At 42.8% G+C, this 22,539-nt stretch overlaps 1 protein-coding gene across 4 annotated transcripts in view; it reads left to right on the forward strand.

Annotated features, from left to right (window-relative positions):
- Positions 1-22,539, forward strand: part of PALM2AKAP2 (PALM2 and AKAP2 fusion) — a 222,086-nt gene that overhangs the window by 86,439 nt on the left and 113,108 nt on the right. For 3 of the 4 annotated variants that reach the window (XM_079959176.1, XM_079959170.1, XM_079959175.1), the window contains exons 4-7: positions 4,975-5,089; positions 7,567-7,588; positions 9,384-9,485; positions 16,951-17,631. In XM_079959176.1, the coding sequence (XP_079815302.1) occupies positions 4,975-5,089; positions 7,567-7,588; positions 9,384-9,485; positions 16,951-17,631 (920 nt within the window). The remainder of the gene's footprint in view (positions 1-4,974; positions 5,090-7,566; positions 7,589-9,383; positions 9,486-16,950; positions 17,632-22,539) is intronic. The other variant, XM_079959177.1, reaches the window with a different exon arrangement.

Genomic DNA, 22,539 nt, shown 5'->3' on the forward strand with positions numbered 1-22,539 from the left:
TGCCAGTTGCTGAAAATTGCAGGCGGGGAGAGTGATGTTGCGCTCAGCTTGTGAGCTTGACATAGGCATCTGGTTGGCCACTGTCAGAACAGAACATTAGACCAGGTGAGCCTTTCGCCTGCCCCAGCAGGGCTCTTCCTAAGTTCTGTGCCTTCCGTCCTAATTTCAAACGCTTTAACTCAATAGACACCTACCTAATGCTGCTGACGAGGGTTACCCCTGTTGTTGTGCATTAGAAACGAGCTCCATAATTCTGACTTATGTTTTGTTGCAAATGCAGAATTCCTATTTTTGAAAAGGCTGCCTTCTATTACGCATTCCTGGCATATACTGAAGGCGGATGATGCAAATTCTTTAAAATTATTTCCATGTCCTGCTGCTACTTGCTCTATTTATAGTGCACAAAACGCCAGGTCCACGACGTATTAAAAGAAAAATCAGGGTCCCCCACCTCCTACACTGTACAACTACAGCAGATGCAAGTTAGTACCAGAAATGGGTAGATATGTCGTTTTTAATTTAGTTAGTTATAACCAGTGCTTTTTTCTGGAGGTACACAAAGGTACACAGTACCAGCACCTCACATACACACCCCAATGTTAAAAGTGTGGCACTTACTGTAACAACTTAATGGTGAGTACTGCTAACTTTTTTTTCTTTAAAAACATCACTGGTTATAACTGTCCATAGATATATGCATTCATATTTAGGTACTTTCAAAAATATTAATGATTTTAACACAGGGCGAATATAAGCCAGCAATTGTTCGTGATGGTCTCCAGCTCTCAGAACTACTAATATCACCACCAAGAACAGATAGCAGTTCAAGTGCAATGTGGCTGCAAACCTTGGTTTAGCAATTACAATTCTGTTTTAATGAGGGTAGCAAAAAACAATCTGTGTTAATATGATTAATGAAATTTGAAAGCCAGCAATAGCCCTAAGGCTCATCAATTCCCAGAGTGGTCCTCCACACTGAACAGGCCTCCCACTTCTTTATCAAAACTAATTTCCCTAAATGGTATTGAAAAGGAGGGTGGTCTGGAGCCCATTTTTTTAAAGGTTGCATCCATTTGCTAAGAGAAAAGGGGAGAACTCCCAGGCTTTGGGATCATAGAATGCAGTTTTGCTATGGAATAGTGTAGGGGCTAAGAGACCAAGTTTCTGAGGGAAAATCCTGAACCTTATCTTTGCCAGTGGCAACAAACTCCTGACATACCTATAATAATAATAATAATAATAATTTATTATTATACCCCGCCCATCTGGCTGAGTTTCCCCAGCCACTCTGGGCGGCTCCCAATCAGTGTTAAAAACAGTACAGCATTACATATTAAATACTTCCCTGAACAGGGCTGCCTTAAGATGTCTTCTGAATGTCAGGTAATTCTTTATCTCTTTGACATCTGATGGGAGGGCGTTCCACAGGTCGGGCGCCACTACCGAGAAGGCCCTCTGCCTGGTTCCCTGTAGCCTCACTTCTCGCAATGAGGGAACCGCCAGAAGGCCCTCGGCGCTGGATCTCAGTGTCCGGGCTGAATGATGGGGGTGGAGATGCTCCTTCAGGTATACAGGACCGAGGCCGTTTAGGGCTTTAAAGGTCAGCACCAACACTTTGAATCGTGCTCGGAAACGTACTGGGAGCCAGTGCAGATCTCTCAGAACCGGTGTTATGTGGTCCCGGCGGCCACTCCCAGTCACCAGTCTAGCTGCCGCATTCTGGATTAATTGCAGTTTCCGGGTCACCTTCAAAGGTAGCCCCACGTAGAGCGCGTTGCAGTAGTCCAAGCGTGAGATAACCAGAGCATGCACCACTCTGGCGAGACAGTCCGCGGGGAGGTAGGGTCTTAGCCTGCGTACCAGGTGGAGCTGGTAGACAGCTGCCCTGGACACAGAGTTAACCTGCGCCTCCATGGACAGCTGTGAGTCCAAAATGACTCCCAGGCTGCGCACCTGGTCCTTCAGGGGCACAGTTACCCCATTCAGGACCAGGGACTACTAAAAGCCAATTCACCCTATTGATATACAGTGGTACCTGGGTTCTCGAACATAATCCGTTCTGGGAGTCCATTCGACTTCCAAAACTGTTCGAAAACCAAGGCGTGGCTTCCAGTTGGCCGCAGGAGCTTTCTGTACTCAAGCAGAAGCCACGTCGGATGTTTGGCTTCCAAAAAATGTTCACAGACCGAAACACTTGCTTCCAGGTTTGCAGCGTTCAGGAGCCAATTTGTTCGGCAGCTAAGCCGTTCGATTACCCAGGTACAACTGTGTGTGCTTTCCTGTTTTGTAAATGGACCAAAAGAAGGGTTCATCAGTAACACAGGGTAACAAACTGCTCTTGCATGTTAACTGGGAGACCCTTTGGAGTTTGGGATTTCATTATTCCATTCTGGTTAAATCCAGTCCGTGTGTTACCAATTTATACAATGTGTGTACAGAAATACAACATTTGAATCAGCTCACAACCCTGTAGATTTAGGACTGGGAGGAACCGACCAACATAGATTTTAAAGCTTTTTTACAGAATGAAAAATGACCAGTGGTTCTGGTCCTGTGGAAATGGAAAAGACAGGGAAAGTTCCGAGTTATATTTTCTCTCAGACAACTACAAAAGTAGATAACAAAGCAATCCTGGCTTTGAAGACAAAAGCAGGAGCCTTAAGCCAGAGAGGCTAAGCCGGATGACATGGGAAAGCAAAGCATGGACGCCACAGTTGCTTAAAGGGTCTTGGGGAGATAGAATCCATCTAAGAGGATTTATGTCAATTCCAAACCAAAGAATATTCTAAGAAGGGTTACTCCGTGGACAAATGCTGTCCAGTATATATAAAGTCCTTACATTCTTCATCTGCCAAAGGGATAAGGCTAGAGTCCTGGTTCTTCGACTGAGTGCTAATTCAACAGAATTACGAGCCATCAAAAACACTTTTGTGTGATGGTACTCTTCACAGGAGCCATCACTTTTGAAAGAACTGCGATGTGAAGAAAAAGGGTGCAGACTCAGAGGAGGAGGAGGTATCAGAAGCTGAAGAGGTAACCGGGTTTGGTGAGCAGGAAGGGGCTGTGGCAGAGAGCAGTCCAGAATCAGAGGCGGAAGAAGAGGCTGGGCCAGAGGCAGAGATGAGGCAGGCTGCTGAAGAAGCCAGGGGGTCTCCCCCTCCTGCTGTGACCTGCTCCTCTCCCTACTGGTCTCCCAGAACCTGGAGAGGTATGAAGAGGATGGAGCAAAGACAGACAAGGCATCAGAGTCTCAGATTGCTTGGGAAGGACCGGGGGGAGGAGGAGACTTAGGGAGTTGTGGGGAGGCAAAGACCTACATTCCTTGCAACAGCCTCCTTGGGCCAAGATCTACTGGGAAGAGTTGTTGTGCTCGCCAGGCCTGGCCTCCTGTACTGTTTGTTTCTTTGAATAACACTGTGTGAGTTTTTGCTGGTCCACTCCTGACACCTGTCCTGACATCAGGGTGGATGGCAATTGTAATCCAGCAATATATGTAGTTGCCAGAGTTTCCTTATCCTTGCTTTAAAGCTCCCTGGAGCTTGGGAGCTGGGTACTTGAAAGACCACCTGTTCCCATACCAACCTGTCTATGTGCTGAGATCATCAGTGAAGGCTCTTCTCTGTGTGGCATGATCAACTGAAGTATGGTGGGAGGTGATCAGGGGAGGAATCTTTTCAGCGGTGACACCTTGCATATGGAGTTTGCCTCCCATAAAGGCTTTTCAACACCGGGCAAAAGTTTTCTTCTCCTCCCAGTATTGTTGAGCTTTAAACTGTTTTAATGGCTGCTTTCCAGTGTAATTTGATTTTGGAATATGGGTTTTGTTGTTTTGTATCTGATCCCGGACCACCCTGGAAACTGTTTGGCTGAAGAGTAGCAAAGGTATAAATCTATTTCACATGCTGCCCATTGCTCTGTTCCTCACTCGGGTACTCTCCAAGTCTTGATCAGTCTCTGAGCTCAATCTTGGATTGTTTGGCCTGATTGCTACTCGTGTTTGAGATTTGGGCTTGCAATGCACTCAAGAGACAAGAACAAGGAAATGGCTTCCTTGTCAGGTGTCTGGTGACAATTACAAGACAGGAGAGGAGGAAGGAAGGATCTGTACAATACAATGTTTTTAAAGGCTGTATTCCAAGTACAAACAAAAGGTATGTCTACTGTGCAAGGGCCAATTACTCCTGAGGTTGTTTATGGTAGTGCATTGCAAGGTTGTGCTTCTTTTACAAGTTAGGTTTCTAAGACATTGTACATAGCACATAGGTTTCTAAGACATTGTACATAGCACAAGGTAATTGCTGTTGATTACTGTTCCCCCCCCCCCAGAAGTTCACAAAAGAAGATAACAAACATCAATTTAATCAATCCTGGGTAGTGGGTTATACTGCATTTCATCACTTTTCCTGCCACTTCTAGAAGAAACCTTTTAACCTGGCACCTCTTGGGGTCAAGAAGGAACTCAACAGTTATAATATTGCTCCAAAACCTGCATTCAGATCCTCACTCAGCCAATGAAGCTCACAGGGTGACCTAATTAATGTTGCAGGGTTGTTTGGGGAATAAAATGAGGAGCAGGAGAGACCTCCTCAAAAGAAAGTAGAATAGACATGCAATAATCAATCAATCAATCAATTGTTAACTATAATATCGAATGCTGGCTCGCATGTCTGTGAGCCGTGTTGGGTTAATCAGGCACCAGTCATTATATTTAGGAATTGGTCTTTAAGAAACCAAATGATGTACAAGACTGTGTAAATTAACATTTTTTCAGGAGGCAAGCTGACCCCTGACTGATTCATCTAACCCTTTTAAAAAATTAGCCTTGATGGAGAACTTTTCACAAAAGGTTGTAAGATGTATGTGGGCAAAAGTGAACATCCAAAGAAACTGTTTTTCAGCTAGGAAGCCAAACAAAGAGCATAAGATGAGATGTTTTCCCCAGACAACTAAAACGTTATTTGATATATTTTCCAGGTTAGAACAAGAAATAGGAAAACTAGAAAGTGAAGAATCCCAAATATCTGCCAAAGAGAAAATCATCTTAGAGAAACTAAAGGAAACGGAGAGATCCTTTGAGGACTTGCAAAAGGTAAAAGCATTTTTTTAAAATTAAAAAACAACAACCTGATCATCTACAAATAAAGTATGAGATGTTGAAGCGAGAGGTTTTTCTTTTGAAAAAAATTATGGGCTTTTCCATGCTTGCCACTTATAGTAGAGTAGTTTGTGGGTTTTATTTGGATTTTTTGCATGCTGCTATTTGACGTTGGCATCATTCAGCTAGTATTCTGGAATAGGGTACTCAAAAACCTGCTTTTCCTTCTACAAAAAATGATTTATGTGAAAGATCCGGATTCTCAAATATTTCATGTGTGTGGAATGCGTACAAGCATCGTCCTGCTTTCTGTGTGGAGGGAAGTGGGTGGGCGTGATGTGGAAGACATTGGTTTCATGCCACTTTCTTCTGACCTGTGCATGCTGCCAGCCTGTTTGCAAGCTCGGCTCAGATGAGAGATGCAGCTTATAGAGACGTTGGCATTGAGGCAAAGTACTCCCCATGACAGGAGTAACTGCAAACAAAATGTCACCGCAATAACCAGGTTGTGAGTCGAGTCCCCACTCGCCGCTTTGTGATGAAATAAGACACATGGACACAAGCATTTTAGGTTAACGGGCTAAAAAAGGCCACAACTTTATTGGTTACAGAATGTGAGTGGTATTAGCTTAGGCACTGGATCCAAACAGACTATACAGTGGTACCTCAGGTTAAGTACTTAATTCGTTCCGGAGGTCCGTACTTAACCTGAAACTGTTCTTAACCTAAAGCACCACTTAAGTTAATGGGGCCTCCTGCTGCCGCCGTGACACCGGCGCATGATTTCTGTTCTCATCCTGAAGCAAAGTTCTTAACCCAAGGTAATATTTCTGGGTTAGCGGAGTCTGTAACCTGAAGCATATGTAACCTGAAGCATATGTAACCTGAAGCGTATGTAACCTGAGGTACCACTGTACTTGACTCCTGCCTGTTCTGCAGGGAGACACGCAAGGGTTAACAATCTGTAGGGGGAGCCTGTTGATGCAAATCAACTGGAAACTTTCCCCTAGAGTATGGTTACCATATTTTTTTCAATGAATCCAGGGACACCTTTTTGTTGTTGTTGTTTTTGAAACTGGGTAGCAACAGGGAGTCAGTAGTGGGGATGGTGAGGCAAAAGACCCTGGGCCCAAGCACACATGCATATTGTATAAAGGTGCAAAGCCCTTCTTTCGCACCCTGTGAAACATAAATACGCAGAGTTTTTTAAAAAACTAGGCAACGGCGCACCGTGCGCCTGTGGCTCCCAAGCCTTCCCCAATCCCCTTCCCCCTTTGTTTTGACATATCAGGGGAGGCTCGGAAGTCACGGGCAGGCAGTCGTTGCCCAGGAGGGGCCAGCCTGGTAGTGCAGTTGGCTCTAACTGGCTTCAGGAGCTGCTCACTGCCGTGGTGCAGGAAAAATGGCGGGCGGCACAGCAGTGAGCAACAAGCAGCTTCTGAAGCCAGCCAGAGCCAACTGCACTAACAGGCTGGCTCCGGGTTGCTGGGGCTGCCGCTGCCACATTTCCCGGGGACAGGTTTGCAAATCTGGGGACATCTGATAACCCTACCCTAGAGTCATCCAAGGGTTGTGCCATGGCCCTAGCCACCACCTGGGCATCGGACAAGAACCACGACCACCGGATTCCTTTAACAGAATACCCTTCAATCTCCCCTCTGACACACAACGCATTTTCCAATGCCTAACCTCCAAACCTTACAAAGTTGTGACAATTTGCTACAAGGTAAGCGAAAAACCAAGTGACTGGTGCCAATCTGCCAAGTGGAAAAAATTCCTACCAGGCCCCTTGGACAACCAAGGCAACCAACCGAGGTCCATAGTAAGGTCAGGTACAGAAGCAAAACCTAGAGGGAGGGAGGGCGGGTGATCCGAGGAAGCCGGAACAACAAGACAGCGCTCATGTGCCAGCAGCCATTTTTAAACAGCTAAACCATGCCCCACCCCCAGCCAGTTGGATTGGCTAGCTAGGGTGTGTGACGCAGGCACAGGACTCCAGTGACGCAGGGGCCTGGCCACGTCCCCCCCCCCCCCCCCCCCCGTGAGCGTGGGGAGCGATTCCTGCTCACAACACTTCCCCTCGGGGAAGAGGAGAGGCTTTCAATAACCATATATCAGGTGGACACAGAGTTCCTCTTCTAATCACTTATACTCTCACAAGATCAGTATTCCAGAATACTAGGTGTTAAATACCCTGCCCGCCCCCGCCCCCCAAAAAAAAAGTTGTGGAAGGGCTTTTCCAATGCACATGCTATGAATGCTTATATTTGCTGGCTGGATGAACATGAGTATAGACTATAACTGCAGAAAGCTCTGAGATATAGCAAAAATGATGCTGCCCTACTTTATAGGACTGTTGTAAGTATTATTGATGTAATGCATACCAAGCATTCTTGAACATGTAAGAGTTTTATATAAATGCATATAACGTGAAGAAAAAATTACTAATTCCAATATTTTTCATTTTTCAGAGCTTCTCACGCCAAGATGGAGGTAAATGTTTGTCGGTACTTATAACAAGTTACACTGTTTTTGCTCTGCATCCGATAATGTTCTGCGTAGTTGTTCTGATGTAGAAGTGATTGGCAAAGCAATCTCAAGCCTCTGAATCTGTAATGACTAGCATTCTGTAATAGATCACCTACAAAATGTTTGCCTTAAAATGCCTTGCAAGAGTAGCATCTGAGTAGCATCATGACTGCCTTATTTTCTAGGTCTTAGTGGGTTTCCAGTGCTTATGTGACACACATTACCCTGTAGTAAAGTGTAAGATCACAGACTTTGGGTTTCCAAAGAGATTCTGGAACTCAGCCGTGAGTCATGACTTGAACATTTATTGACGAGGTTCCCTCAGAATTAACTGCAAAAAGGGGGCATTTTCCTGCCAAAGTAATCTTGTAGAACACACAGCAGCTTGTTCCACACATTTGCTCAGTGATGGCAGACAATGGTGTTGCCATAAATAATGGCTATGTGTCTGTTTGTGGGAGCAGTTTGTAAGGCACAACACACAAAGGTCTGCTTCTTAGGTCTTTTAGATTAGTATGTGGAAGCATGATTTTAAAACAGAAACATAAACCAGCAAGGTACAGTTTAGTTTATACTCATCATTAGTTTATGCTAAAAGCCAGGCTGACTGGCTTATAAATCAACTTAAAGAAACTGGTTTTTTTTTTTGGGGGGGGGACTATACAGAGCTGCGGAAAAGATCTAGGACACCACATGGCCCATTACACAAAATAAAGACTTTAAATGGTGTGCTGTATTATTATATTTTAGCTTCCTGTTTATTAGTGAGGTGTGTGTTTTGTGACTGGCTTCCTTAGAATAAGATGAAAGTCAACCAAAAGGTTTCCAGGTTACCACTTCAGAGAGAGAGAGAGAGAGAAAGAGAGAGAGAGAGAGAGAGAGAGAGAGAGAGAGAGAGAGAGTTGAGGGATGTATCTCCAGCCCTTCAGTAACCATCATGGGATGGTTTACAACATTTCAAAACATGACCAAACAATTTTTGCAATAAGCATATAAATTCAAGTTGGATGGAGAGAATCAGAATGCAAAGAGGCTTCATCTGAAATCAGGCTAGATTTAAGCTTGTTGGTGTCTCTGGTATCTGCTCTCTATTTCATCATGGATGTTGGCTTATTTTTTGATGTGTTATGTATTATTTTATTAATACTATTGTTAAAAGTTTGTCATAGCTAGGACAATAAACTTATGAACTTGTTAAATTAAAACTTTAGTTACAGAATGGTTGCAGTAAATACTTTGCAATACCACACACACACACACACACACACACACACACACACACACTTTAGCTGTAGAAACAAATTAAACACCCAATAGCTTATGAACACAAAACCATAACTAAACAAAGTGTTTAATTACATTGGGAAAGATACGAACTCACACTGGCAATAAAAGCTGACAGTTGTAAAATTGATTACCCCTGTTGTATAATGGTGATTGCTTTTTTAAAATTTTATTTCATGTTCAGGGGTCACTGACCTGCTAAAATCGAGAACCTCCTGACACATGATTATGTGCACGTACAACTAGAAAAGTTTTAGTCATCTGGTCTTTCTCTCTCCAACATCAGCTAGTCTATTGAATGGCAGTCAAAGCAGGGTGACTCTGCATTTTGCTTGCTTTGATGCAATTATCTGTCACAAAGCTTCTGATGCCTATTGTTTGGGGCGATAAGTTAGGAACTCTGCTGCCTAAGCGGTGAAGCCTCTGGGGTCCATATGGCTGTACCTAACTGTATTTCCTGTTCCCTGACAACCAGATGCAGTAAATTACATTTACTCCCAGCTCCCCGAACTCACAACCCTCTATTCACGAACAGCAGAGCCGGTTCCCAGGAAAGACGGAACAAACAGGGTAACTGGTAAGTCTCAGCGGAGCATGGTTTCTTCTTTCAGCCAATGTGGCAGACATTATCTTTTCAAAAACATAGTCGATTCCCTGGGACTAATGCCCAGCTATACTTGAAACAGGAGGAAACAGCTCATGACTTAGCAAGTAACCAGTAAGCAAGCTAAATATGTGTTTTTCTATGTTATATCTATTTTTTAAAAAAATCAAGGGTGATTAAACGTTAACCGAGATATTGTAAGAAGCGAGTTATTTCTCAAATGTAAATATGCAGTCGGAGGGGGATATATTTGAGGGTCTGGCCTTTTAAAAACTTACACAGCAAAGACATTTATGTTTGTGAGCAAAAAAATGAATAAATAGCATCAACCCAATTCTGGAAGTAATTGGTGGTAGACTGCAAATGCAATCCAGCGAACATGAGATATGGTTAGAATTCATGGACCATTTACACAAGTCAGTGCTTAAAGACACAAGTCAGGCCACATTTGCACCATAACTTTAAAACACATTTAAAGTACATGGCTTCACCCAAAGAGTACTGGGAACTTTGGTTTGTTGAGTGTGCTGGGAACTGTATTTTTTTGTTAGGTGTGAGCTGCAGTTCTCGGTATTCTTCAGAGGAAGGCAACACTCCTTAAATGAAGGGTGTAGATGTGACCCAAGTACAGAATGCAGCCTATCCTCTGTTTCACTGAAACTCTGTGTCTTGCATGTAAAAAGAAGCACCAGCATTACATAGAGCCTCTCTTTAAAAATACATCTGGACTGGAGAGGATGGTTTTCTGGTTTCTAAACAGACAGCATTCTAGCTTCTCCTATTTTCCACACGTAGACAAAAATACAGCCTCATGAGGGAAACTGACACTTGTTTTCTGATTAGGATTCTAAGCAAGATGTTGAGTCCAAATGTTTGGGGTTGTTTTTTGTTTTTAGTTCACTATACATTGCAAATGTGCGTGTGGGAGATTGCTTGAAAAAATTAAGAAACCTATAAACACCTATTTTAAGAGATGGAATCCAGGTGGGACTTCATTCTCATGAAGCACTTAAGCCGATCATTATTCTTTCACTGCTCATCTGTCTACTAAAGCCCCATTCTCTGGGATTTCTACGACACCAACGGGAGAGATTAGTAATATTCCAAAACGATGCAGTGTAACTGAAGGGGTCCAGGGAAAAGATATTAATAGAGGTGGTCTTCAAATGTAGCTGTCACATCAACACAATGCAGATTAATGGATGGAGTCAAATAAATGGACCTGATTCTTTACAAGTATGCATTCTTCCATATAAAAGCAACACAGCGAGTCTCTATTGGAGTTTCTTCATGCAACCTTTTTGTTTTCAGGTAGGTGGTAGGGGCAGTGGACGAAAGGGCCTGAGTGCTGGTTATGGGCATGGTGCCTCTATTTGAAATTATCTGAAATGTGAGGTGAATTGGGTTTTAAAAGGAGACCCAACACCTCTTGCTTATAACCCTTCCTCCACAAAACCTGCTTAGATCATCTGTTTACAAAGAATACAGTAGGAAATAGGAGAAAACTCTGAAATGGCTGAATATGAGTGAAACACAAGTCATTTTAAAAAGGAAAAGAGCAGAGCTCAGAGCTGATTAGGGTGGGGGGGAGGATGCAACATTCTAAAGCAAAGGGATCACATCTGTATATAATTTTACTTTTGCATGATCAAATCCCAGAGCTGCATACGGACCCTGCAAGCTTCAGATAACACAATGTATGTATGTATGTAAAACAATGTTGCTATTGTTCGAGTGTGCTGCAATCTTACAAAATCACATTGACTCAAGTCCTCATTTAATGGCATGAGGGGGATTTTTTTATTAAAAAAATGTTTGAAGATATTTAATCTGAGAGTGAGAGGAAATTTCATCACATGAAAGACCTTTGGAATATTTAAATTGCAGCTGTAAAAATTGTACACTAGGAAGTAAGTTCAGTTGAGCTCAGTCGGTCTTGTTCCTTTCTGCAGTAAGCATGTCTGCGATGGGATGCAAGGTTTGCACCATTTTGTTGTGTTGACAGAATCAGCAAAATGTTGCCCCTAGTAGTGTTCTGTGCTCTGGGGCAGAGAAGCAATGAGTGAAAAACCAGCCTTCTCTTCTGAGAACCAGATGTTGCCGTTGAACAACAAGGGAGCATCTGTCTTCATCATACACAACTTCTCAGATTTCCTGGGTCGTCTGACTTCCGACAGTTGGAGTCAGTGTACTAGATTCAGTGCAGACCTATTACCTGAACCAGCAAAAGAGATTCTATGCATAGGTACAAACTGCAATACAGGGATGGACAGTTGCTGGCCTGCAAGCTGGATCTAGTTCTTGAAACAGCCTCATCTACACCCTTGTGCAAATTAATTGAAACAAAGCATGTTTTCTATCTTACTCGTAATCCTGTACCCAAAACAAACACAAAAAGTCCGTTGATCATTATGGTATCGGAAGCCTGCAGCCAATAGAAGGAATGATGCGATCGCCACAATATATTGAGGTTCTATGAAAGAGAGTTATTCCAGAGCTGGAAAAGAGGTGTCCTGATGGTACTGGGATATTCCAGCAGGACCTAGCCCCCTGTCACACATCAAAAGTGGTGAAGAAATTCACGACAGAGCAGCAAATACAGGTACTTGATTGGCCAGGGAATTCCCCAGATGTAAATCCCATTGAGGATTTGTGGGCTATATGCAAAAGTCGCCTCCGTGCTGTAGACTGTACGACTATGGAGAAGCTCATTCAGGCACTGATTCAAGTGTGGTACAGGGATCAGAAAATCAACTGTGACTGTTTGAAACTAGTAGACCCCATGCCAAACAGTTTTCAAATGCTGCTTAAAAATAGTCATATCCATTACTAATGTGAGTTTTGTACATGTATATGTGAGTTTTGTACTACTAAATTCATTGTTTGTTTCAATTAATTTGCACAAGGGTGTATCCTAGCAGTGATCCTAGCAATTTCCAGCCAATCAAAAAAAACCCAACAACCCAGAGTTACTCACAGTTTCAACTGAAAGGAAAAGAAGCAATGAGGCTCCACTTGGGATTTTATATAAATGCTGTCTTGTTGCTACTTTGCGAACATTCTGAAATTGCAAAGAATCATTGCTAACCATCAAGGGATGTTTCAGGAAGCATGGTCTTTCCTCAGCTCGACAGTCAATGAGCATATGCCATCTAAACCCATGTGCCTAGGTAGGGATGCACGGAACAATTTCTGGTCTCTGCCACTTTCACATGTGGTTACTCATGAGGGTGTCCCATTCCATGTCCACATTAATCTGCAATTAAAAAAAATTCTGCACCCCAAAAAAAATCACATCTAAATAACTTTTTTGGAAAGTATTTTCTCTTAAAATTCCCATTTGCTGCATAATCTATCTCAAAATATGCATTGTTAAATGCATGCCAATACAGTCATACCTCTTGTTATGTTTGCTTCAGGTTAAATCTTTTCAGGTTGCGTCCCGCAGCAACCCGGAAGTACCGGAAAGGGTTACTTCTGGGTTTCACCACTCGCACATGTGCAGACACTCAAAATGACGTCACGCGCATGCAGAGAAGTGGCAAATCGCGACCCGCACATGCACAGATGCAGGTTGTGTTCTGCTCATGTTGAAAACAGGGCTCCGGAATGGATCCTGTTCGCAACCAGAGGTACCACTCTACAGTGGTACCTTGGTACTTAAACGGCTTGACTCTCGAACAAATCGGCTCCCAAATGCTGCAAACCCGAAAGTGAGTGTTCTGGTTTGTGAACATTTTTCAGAAGCCGAATGTCTGACGTGGCTTCCGCAGCTTCCAATTGAGTGCAGGAAGCTCCTGCAGCCAATCAGAAGCTGCGCCTGGGTTTTTGAACTAAATTTGAGAACCAAGATACCACTGTACTTTTTTTGAACCAAGAACTGTGTTGCAACATTTGAAAAAGTGTGGGAATGTGATGGATGGCTGTGTTCTGATCCACAAATCAGTGTAGGAGGTGAGGAACAGGTCAGCTCATGCTGAAATATAAACAAAATTCTTCAAGCACCCCCTATTGCTAGTTGGTTTTTATTGTAGAGTTTTGGAACCTATAGTATCCCATGGGAATACAGAATTTGGCCAAACCCCCAGTTTGGAATATGTAGCTGCTGGTGGGTCAAAGAACCACAATTAAAACTAATGATGTGATTTATGTTCAGTATTCTTTTTAAAAAGTGCAGCGGAACTAATAAGACTCAGCCGAGGTATATGCTAGCTACATCAACAATGTTTTGTTCCGATTCATTGTGGCCAATTTCATTGGAACTTTCATTTTAAAACTGTGCTCAGTTAAACTGTTGCCAATACCAGAGTAGTCATTATGGTTGTTTGCTAGAAAACAAGGGAGAGGGGTGGTGAAATCTGTTGAGGAGCCAAGATGTTTGAATCAACATATATACAGTATAACAAACCCTTAATCAGTCTGTTACTTGTAGTAATGCCATAAGTTTTTGGTTTTTTTACAAGTTCTCTTTGGGATATCATGGTACATTCCAAATCAGACCTCTTTCATAATAATAGACTGTGAAGACTGCCTCTCTCTAAACTTTTATTACATTGCCAATATATTCTTTGTTCTTAGAAAATGGTTTGCAGCCCGATCTTATGCCTGTTTGCTCAGACGTATATGGAGTTCAGTGATACTTACTTCCAAATAAGTAGATAAGATTTCAGCTTGTAGCTGGTCCTTGAGCGAGAGCTTATACAACAAATGTTTACTTCTTTCTAAGTACCGTATTTTTCGTTCTATAAGACGCACCAGACCATAAGACGCACCTAGTTTTTGGAGGAGGGAAACAAGAAAAAATAATATTCTGAATCTCAGAAGCCAGAACAGCAAGAGGGATCGCTGCGCAGCGATCCCTCTTGCTGTTCTGGCTTCTGGGATAGCTGCACAGCCTGTATTCACCCCATAAGATGCACACACATTTTTCCTTACTTCTGGGGAAGGAAAAAGTGAGTCTTATAGAGCAAAAAATACGGTATATATAGATATAGATGGAAGGAAGGCCTTGAGGAAGTCAAACCAGAAGCATAAATGTTAATTTACCCAGAGTGCCAAAACTGCATCCAAATTCCCTAACACTAGTATTTGAGGTTTTGAAATGGGTTGCATTTAGATCCTAACCTGCCATGAGTCAGGGACCAGAAGCCAAATTCAGAAAATTAAATTTAAATAAACAATATATTGAAGTGTCAGTAGATGATCAGAGCTGGGTGTGTGTGTGGAAGAATTGCTCAAAGTTTATGCCACCTACTGCTGCCTTCTTCCTATGTGTACCAATTGATTCTGTTCTGTTTATCCAGCTCCCAATTTTCTAAAATCCTATTAAGGTCTCCCTTTAATGGCAGTATTTCATGAATGAGGAGTTGGGTTGAGATCAATCCTTGTATTGTAAAAGGCATTCATTGGCTAGGTTATCATCTGTCAGCTGGAGAGGAAACTTCATACTGGGACTGAGGCCTAGCCTGAACTGGCAGTACGGATCCTGCAAAATACCAATGTGTGTTTTGCTCATCAGAAACAGTTGTATGATATGGCTGTTTACAGTGTGAAGTACATGCACATTCCTGCCGCATGCATCCCAACCTAGCTGTCATGTGCATCTTAGGGACAGTTTATACATACATGCATGCTTGCCATTCGATAACATCTCAAGAGGTGACTTCTGCACATGGACTGCCACAGATCTGCTGTCATAGAAAGAACTTTAATACTTTCTTGTAGCAAAATGCAGTACGTTCAGTGGAGTCAACATGTGTGTAGTAATCCTATGTACACTGAGTGCAAATGAATCAACTGTTGTTGTGTGCATGTGTGAGCCAGGCCTTGGATGGATCAGGAAGTGGAAGCTGCATTGACTATGAATTCTGCATCTTCTAGCTGTATTGACTGATGATGCTGTGAAGCTGGAGGCCAATTCCTTGCTACTCCCTTGTGGACCTTTATATTTCAGGCACACTAAGCCTCCTTCTTCTGTTTCCTTTTGATCTTTCCCTGTTTTCACCGCTGGGTTAAGAGTGATACGTGAAGCCAAACTTGCCCATCTTTATTAGTTTTTGTAAACCTTATGGAAGACCGTTCAAGCTCCCCCCCAGATTTTGGTAGGCTAAGCAGGAAAAGTATCTAAATCCTTAGTGGGAATATTTGTACACGGAAGCATAGAAGCTCATAATTTATATTTCAGACGCAGGTGGCGCTGTGGGTTAAAGCCTCAGCGCCTAGGGCTTGCCGATCGAAAGGTCGGCGGTTCGAATCCCTGCAGCGGGGTGCGCTCCCGCTGCTCGGTCCCAGCGCCTGCCAACCTAGCAGTTCGAAAGCACCTCCGGGTGCAAGTAGATAAATAGGGACCGCTTACCAGCGGGAAGGTAAACGGCGTTTCCGTGTGCGGCTCTGGCTCGCCAGAGCAGCGATGTCACGCTGGCCATGTGACCCGGAAGTGTCTCCGGACAGCGCTGGCCCCTGGCCTCTTAAGTGAGATGGGCGCACAACCCCAGAGTCTGTCAAGACTGGCCCGTACGGGCAGCGGTACCTTTACCTTTACCTTTACTCTCAGGAAGGCCTATCTATGCTGAAATTTGCAGCATGCATAAGTTAAGTGGCTCAGTCAGATTTGCGTTCTTTCTTTTTATTCTCAAAATGTGTGTACATGACTCCGAAGCCCCAGCTAATGTAAATCTCATTGAGCAACTTGCTGAGCATTGGTTTCTGAGATTGTATCACCCACACCCATATCTTTTCAGGACTAGAGAACGGCTTTGTTAGCTGAAGCTGAGATTCTCAGGGAGCTGAATTTTGTACCCCTATTACCACATTCTGTAGCTTTTCTGCAGTCTTGCAGAATCACGGCATACACCCTAATCTACACATCTTTATGTATCCCATGCTCCCTGACACTTCCTCATGGTGATATGATACGCTCTGGATGTCTTCTCCTGATAAAGTGGAGGTTCTCCTGCACAAAAAAACAAAACAAAACAAAACACCCAAGGGAATGTCTGACAGTGGTGAAGAAACTCCATATCTGTTGAAATTCTTGATTGACTTTCAGTGCTATCCTCATTATCTAGATCAGTCAGGTGAGCATGTACACTGGTCCTAAGAGTTTGAAGTCATTTGGCCATGGAGACATGGTGGTAGACCTGCTTGTTTGTCACCTCCCTGATTTAACAGAATCCCTTGAACACAGGTAATATTAGGAAGCTCTCTGCTCAGGTTGATAGAGGATATGGCTCGCACCATGTCATTGAGCACTGTAGGTTAACAACTGCTTTTCTTCACAGTATGCACCACACCTCTAACATAGATCGCTTGGCGCTTTAGGCGACACCTTACTGGGGGGCAGGGCAGGGCGCAGTTGTCTGCTTGTCTGTTTGGCAATTAACCATTCACATGCTTCTTGTTGTTGTAACATGCACTTCCTCTCTTGTTTCCATTCAAGCTTTGTACAGCATGGAAATTAATGTGGAGAAAGACAAACAGACAGGAGAGACCAAGATTCTCTCTACATCCCCCATTGGCCCAGAGGCTGCCCTTCAAAGAGGAATCAAAGTCTATGACGATGGTACCAAAGTAGTCTATGAGATGCACTCTGGGGGTGCGGTGGTAGAAAACGGAGTGCACAAGTTGAGCTCAAAGGATGTAGATGAACTCATTCAGAAGGCTGGACAATCAAGCGTAAAAGGAGGGACTGTGTCGATAGCGGACGGAAACCTCAGTCATATGAAGGAACAGATGCTTTTCAAGGAGGCCAAACTAGAGATGGTGCACAAATCCAGCAAAAGGCATTCCGAGAACCCACGACACCAAGCGAAACTTTCTGGGGATGAAGTCCCAGAAGCCACCACAGATCACCCTGTAACAATGATATTTATGGGTTACCAAAACATTGATGATGAAGATGAGACAAAAAAGGTGTTGGGCTATGATGAGACAATCAAAGCCGAACTGGTCCTCATCGACGAAGACGATGAAAAGTCGCTACGAGAGAAGACTGTGACGGATGTCTCAACCATGGATGGAAACGCCGCGGAGTTGGTTTCTGGGAGGCCCTTATCGGACACAACTGAGCCCTCCTCACCAGAGGGGAAGGAGGAAAGTCTACCAATGGAAAAACTCCCAGGTACAGAAAAGAAAAAGCGCTGTCAATGCTGTATTGTCATGTGACCACCTCTTCCTTTCTTCCTCTTCTTCCGAGCAGCTCGTGCTCCATCACTCCCTTAGACCTCACTGTATTTTTCTAACTGCAATACTGTGAACTGGAAGTGACTGCCTCCATTGCCTTGCAGTTGGGTTTCTCTGGTTTTTTCTAGTTCTTCAAGGGAGATGAATCGTGAAATTGTGATTTCTCACCAAATGCACTGTTTTAGGATTATTTTTTAAAAAGGGTGAGACAGAAACGGAAAGTGAACACACACAAAATCACTTTCGTATTTGAAACAGATCTTATCTATATCTATATATCTATATAAATATATAATATATGAATATGCATTGATGGCTGTGTGTGAATATGCATATTTATATATTGCATATATTTATGAAACTTATAAATGTATATTAAGAATTTTACTTTATATATCTAGCAGGTATGATCAGCCTCCAAGGATGTTGCAGGACTCTTTTAAGTTTCACATACATGTGAGCCTTAAACTGCATTTTAATGTGAGTGTGTGTTTTCTTAAAAAAACAAACAAAAAACCCCACAAAAAATTGGTTTTATTTTTTACTGGTGCAAGGGGAGAGCACATGATCATGCTAGTATTTTGATATTACAGCATTTGGGCTCTTCCTTCCCCAAAAAGCTTCACAACCTTTGTTTTGTTCTAGTAGTTTTTCAGCAAGACTTGCCCCCATAAAACCTCCAACATAACTGCTGGGGCTTGTGCTTAGCGGGTGGGTCACAAACAAGTGAGTTTGACTCAGCAAAGCACTGCTCCTGTGCAACCTCCATTCATTTTCATGGGGTTGTGTGCCAGCTTCACTGCTATGAATTAATGTTCCACAGTAGCTACAGAGCTGTAGCTACTCCTTGGGCTCCTCAGAAGAGAGTTCAATGTAGGTGGTATCATTGGCTTCAATGGGACTTGTGTGTGTGCAGCTGTGTGTTGGCCAAAGCAGCATCCAACGACCTTGCGCCATCCAGATGTTTTGGACCACAACTCCCATCAGCCTCAACCAGGACCATGGCTGATGGGGCTTGTAGTCCAAACCATCTTGAAGGATACCGGGTTGGCAAAAGCCGTCTTACAGACCTGGAGTATATTTTACAACAACAGAAACACAACATGGTTCACGCCAACAAACGCAGCTGACAGTGAAATGGAATTCTTTTTCTGCCTAGAGAATTGAGAGTGATGGTTTTGGACTTGGGTTCTGGCCTTCCCTAAATCTTCCAGGTTACAGTATTGTGTACCTGCTCCAGCTCCGTACCTTAAGACGGAAGTAGGCATGTTGGGGGGAACAGATCCATGATTGAAGCACAGGCACTGATTTTAATGACTTGCCGTTTGGTAACAGTGCCTCCATATTTTTTATTTTTTATTTTTTTGTGGCCTGCTGTAACCCTGGTATGTGAAAGATTCGTTTGCAGTTGACTTAAGGATATGATAACGATTGCATGGTTTGATCACTGTTCCTATCAAAAGCGGTTAGGAAAGCTGCAGTTTTCCCTAACGAGAGAAAAGGCCCAGTTCTCAAGTTATTAGATAAGTTTCATCTAGAGTACGTTGTCAAGTTTGTCCCAGAGGACAAAGTGGGGAGCAAAGTGAGGAAGCTGATGCCTTCAGATTGGAGTGAGCTCTGCTTTTGCGTTCATGTAGCCTCAGAGCATTCTCATAGAGTATTTCTTCAGGAAGAAATGAGAGTAAGCCATAAGGGTAGACCAAATTGAGGTGCTGGTTTTTTGTATCACTGGAACGGTTTTCAAGAACATTGCGCTTCAATGGCTGGTGACCAAGAGGAGGCAATTAGGGACCCATTCACCCAAGGTGACTCATAGTCCTCCTTGTTTTCCAAAAATTCAGCAAAATAGCCTTTCGCTCTCTCATTTCGTCATGAAGGAATTCTCAAAGGTCGCAGAATAACAGAGGGTCCTTCCCTACTTTGTCTCATTGGGCATAGACATTATTTTTCCCTCAGGATAGCAGCTGAGGGGAGAGGACAAGACTGGTTATTGAGTTCACATGATCCTTTTATGTTACTTTCTCACTGCAAGGAAAAGTGAAGAAAAAACAGAAGATCCCATGATTGTTTGACTGTGAGTTCTCTTCTGACCTTAAAAGATGCTACCCTCAAAATCCAGAGGATTTGATCTCTTAAGCTTATAAGACACCCCACATTCAAGCAACAGTGGGATCTCCTGTTTGGTCATTCATGTTTCCCGCAGTGAATTAAATGGCGGAGCTGTGGAGATTGTGTGAGCCAGAGGCCTTCTGCCACTCCCTCCTTGAAGGCATTTGAGCTGGCCCATTGTTTCAAACAAGTATCTCACGATCAATTATGATGATGACGATGATTAACAATGAACCTGTGGTGAACTTACACATGTACCGATACAGCTTTTTTCTATCTGCACTCTTGTAGAACTCCCTTTCGGAGTCCATTGGGGTTCTGCGGTGGTAAGAATTTCAGAATTACTCATTTAAGCCCATGACACCCAGTGGCAATTTCTGACTAATGCAGGTGATAGGTGTCCTCTTCAAGGCACCCTTATATGAAAAGACAGCCTGTTGATGAAGTCTCAAACTGAAAGGAGGCACAAATGAAGCCACTATAGTAATTTGAGACGGATGGAAAACATCTGTACCCTTGCTTAGGCTCTGTATCCCACTAGCTATTTTTTCAGTGGAGATATTTCTGGTTGATAGCTACATGTGTGACATTCAAATTAGAAACAATATTTTCTATAGGCATTAAAATGATTTCAACCAAGGAGGAATTTCATTTTTTAGAACGATGGCAAAGCCAGCATCTGAGGTTGTTTCTCACAATGTACCTGTTCTCTCTCTCTCTCTCTCTCTCTCTCTCTCTCTCTCTCTCTCTCTCGTGGTGCTTTCACTGTATTAACTATTAGCTTTAAACATTGTGTTGAATGATGTTTCTGCTCTTAACTCTTTTCTTTCTGTGCCATGCATGGTAACTTTCATGTCGGGAATACCAAACGACCACAGCAGGATTTGCAGGATTATATCATATCCTGGTCTTAAACACATTTACCTGGTAGTATGTTGCCCTTGATATCAATGGAACATGCTCCCACATAAGTGTGCATTGGATCACAGCCTTAAAAAGATCTCTTCGAAGGATGGTCTCTCTCATGCAGCTATTTTATTTTCTGCTAAGAGGGGTATGATAATTTTTAAACCAATGCTGAATATCCAAACTCTACATTATAAACAATACAATAAAATAAACTTGCAGAAGTGCAAAGAGATTAAGCAAGTTTTACAGCTGATCCCTGCATTTCTAATGGATAACAGCTTCCATCTACTTAAAAACTAATTATTAATATTCATATTCTTCCCTCTATTTTTGGTTTGTTAGGTTAAGTGTGGCATAGCCCATAATTTCCCACACAGCATCCATCTGGTGTCTTCCACACCCTAGCAATTCCATTTTTGCCAGTTCCAAACAAATCCAATGCCCTTTTTAGCTTCAGTGTCCTTGACGTCGCCCAGTTAGAGAACTAAAGAATTCCGTTGTATGTTATGTCTCACATGGCAAAAGGAAGATAAAAAGGGTAACCATTTGCAGCTCTGACTTGCATAGGTAGCATTGGGAAATATTATTAGGTTTAGGTATTTGTTTTCAAGTTGCATAGGTATGGAAAAGGTTTAGGAATTCATTCATTTAGCATCAAGATGCTTCAGATGACATTATTATAAGATATAAGGGCACAGAAAATTTAATCCTTAATGGTTAGAAAGAGAGCACAAAAGCAGACTCCTCCCCCCACCCCCCGATACAGAAAACTGAGTTTCATTCATTGCAGTTTAAGCCCTGAAAAGTCATCTTCCTGGGCTTCTTCTTGTATGCCGTCAATGTTAAACCAGGGGGGGAAATGGTCAATTTAATGGAGGTATCTACAATGGCACCTTTAAAATATATGAGAGACTAGATTCCTACCAAGCACAACCTACAGTAAACATGATTCAGCTAAGCACACCTGAACTGCATTCAAGTCAACAGATGGGTCTTGAGCTATATGGGTTTACCCCTGCTGGCTTCTCAAAAAGTATTAGAGCATCCCCTCGTATCCAAGCAAAGTTAGTTGAACTTGGGTCCCATTGTTCAAAGGGAAATCAGTTCGAATAACTTAGTCTTGCTTCCAAGCCATAATATCTGATCAACTCTGCAGCCCAAAATAGTCGTGTTTACATGAGTGAATATATTGGCTGCACCCCAAATTTTTAACAGGGTCCAATGTACGCATGAACCAGAGGTGATCAGAGGCCATCCCATTCAGTTGTACATCAGGCAATGCTCTTTGCATACATTTGGAGAATCTACCCACATGAAAATGAATGAAGCATAGCAAAAATGTAAGTCGCTTTGGGCTGGAACTAACAAATTTAGTAAATATAATAATAATAACAATAATAATAACTGAATCATCTAGATTTGGGCATGCATATTGTTCTAGAATAACTGAGTTTCGAGGTGGAGGGGGGAGTGTTTTTAAGGGAGGGACCATATAGCTCAATAGCTCAGTCGTAGATCACCTGGTTGGCATGGCAAAGGTCCTGGCATTTTCAGGTAAGGACAGGGAAGAAACGAAGGAGAGCTGCAGCCAGTCAGAACAGACAATACCAGGCTAGAAATAGAACAATGGTCTGATGTGGTATAAGACATATTCCTATGTTGCTAAACTAATTTTATTTCAGTTTTTTTTCTTCTATGCTGGAAACAGGATAGGCCTGGAAAGTAAAGGTTTAAAAAAACAAAGAGCCTAGGCAGTGTAAGAACCAGAGAGATAGTCCCTGCTGAGTTTTCCTAGTGGTCGTTATCACTTAGATTACACATTTGTGTC

This window comes from Podarcis cretensis (assembly GCF_951804945.1).
Source record: "Podarcis cretensis genome assembly, chromosome: 17".
NCBI lineage: Eukaryota > Metazoa > Chordata > Lepidosauria > Squamata > Lacertidae > Podarcis > Podarcis cretensis.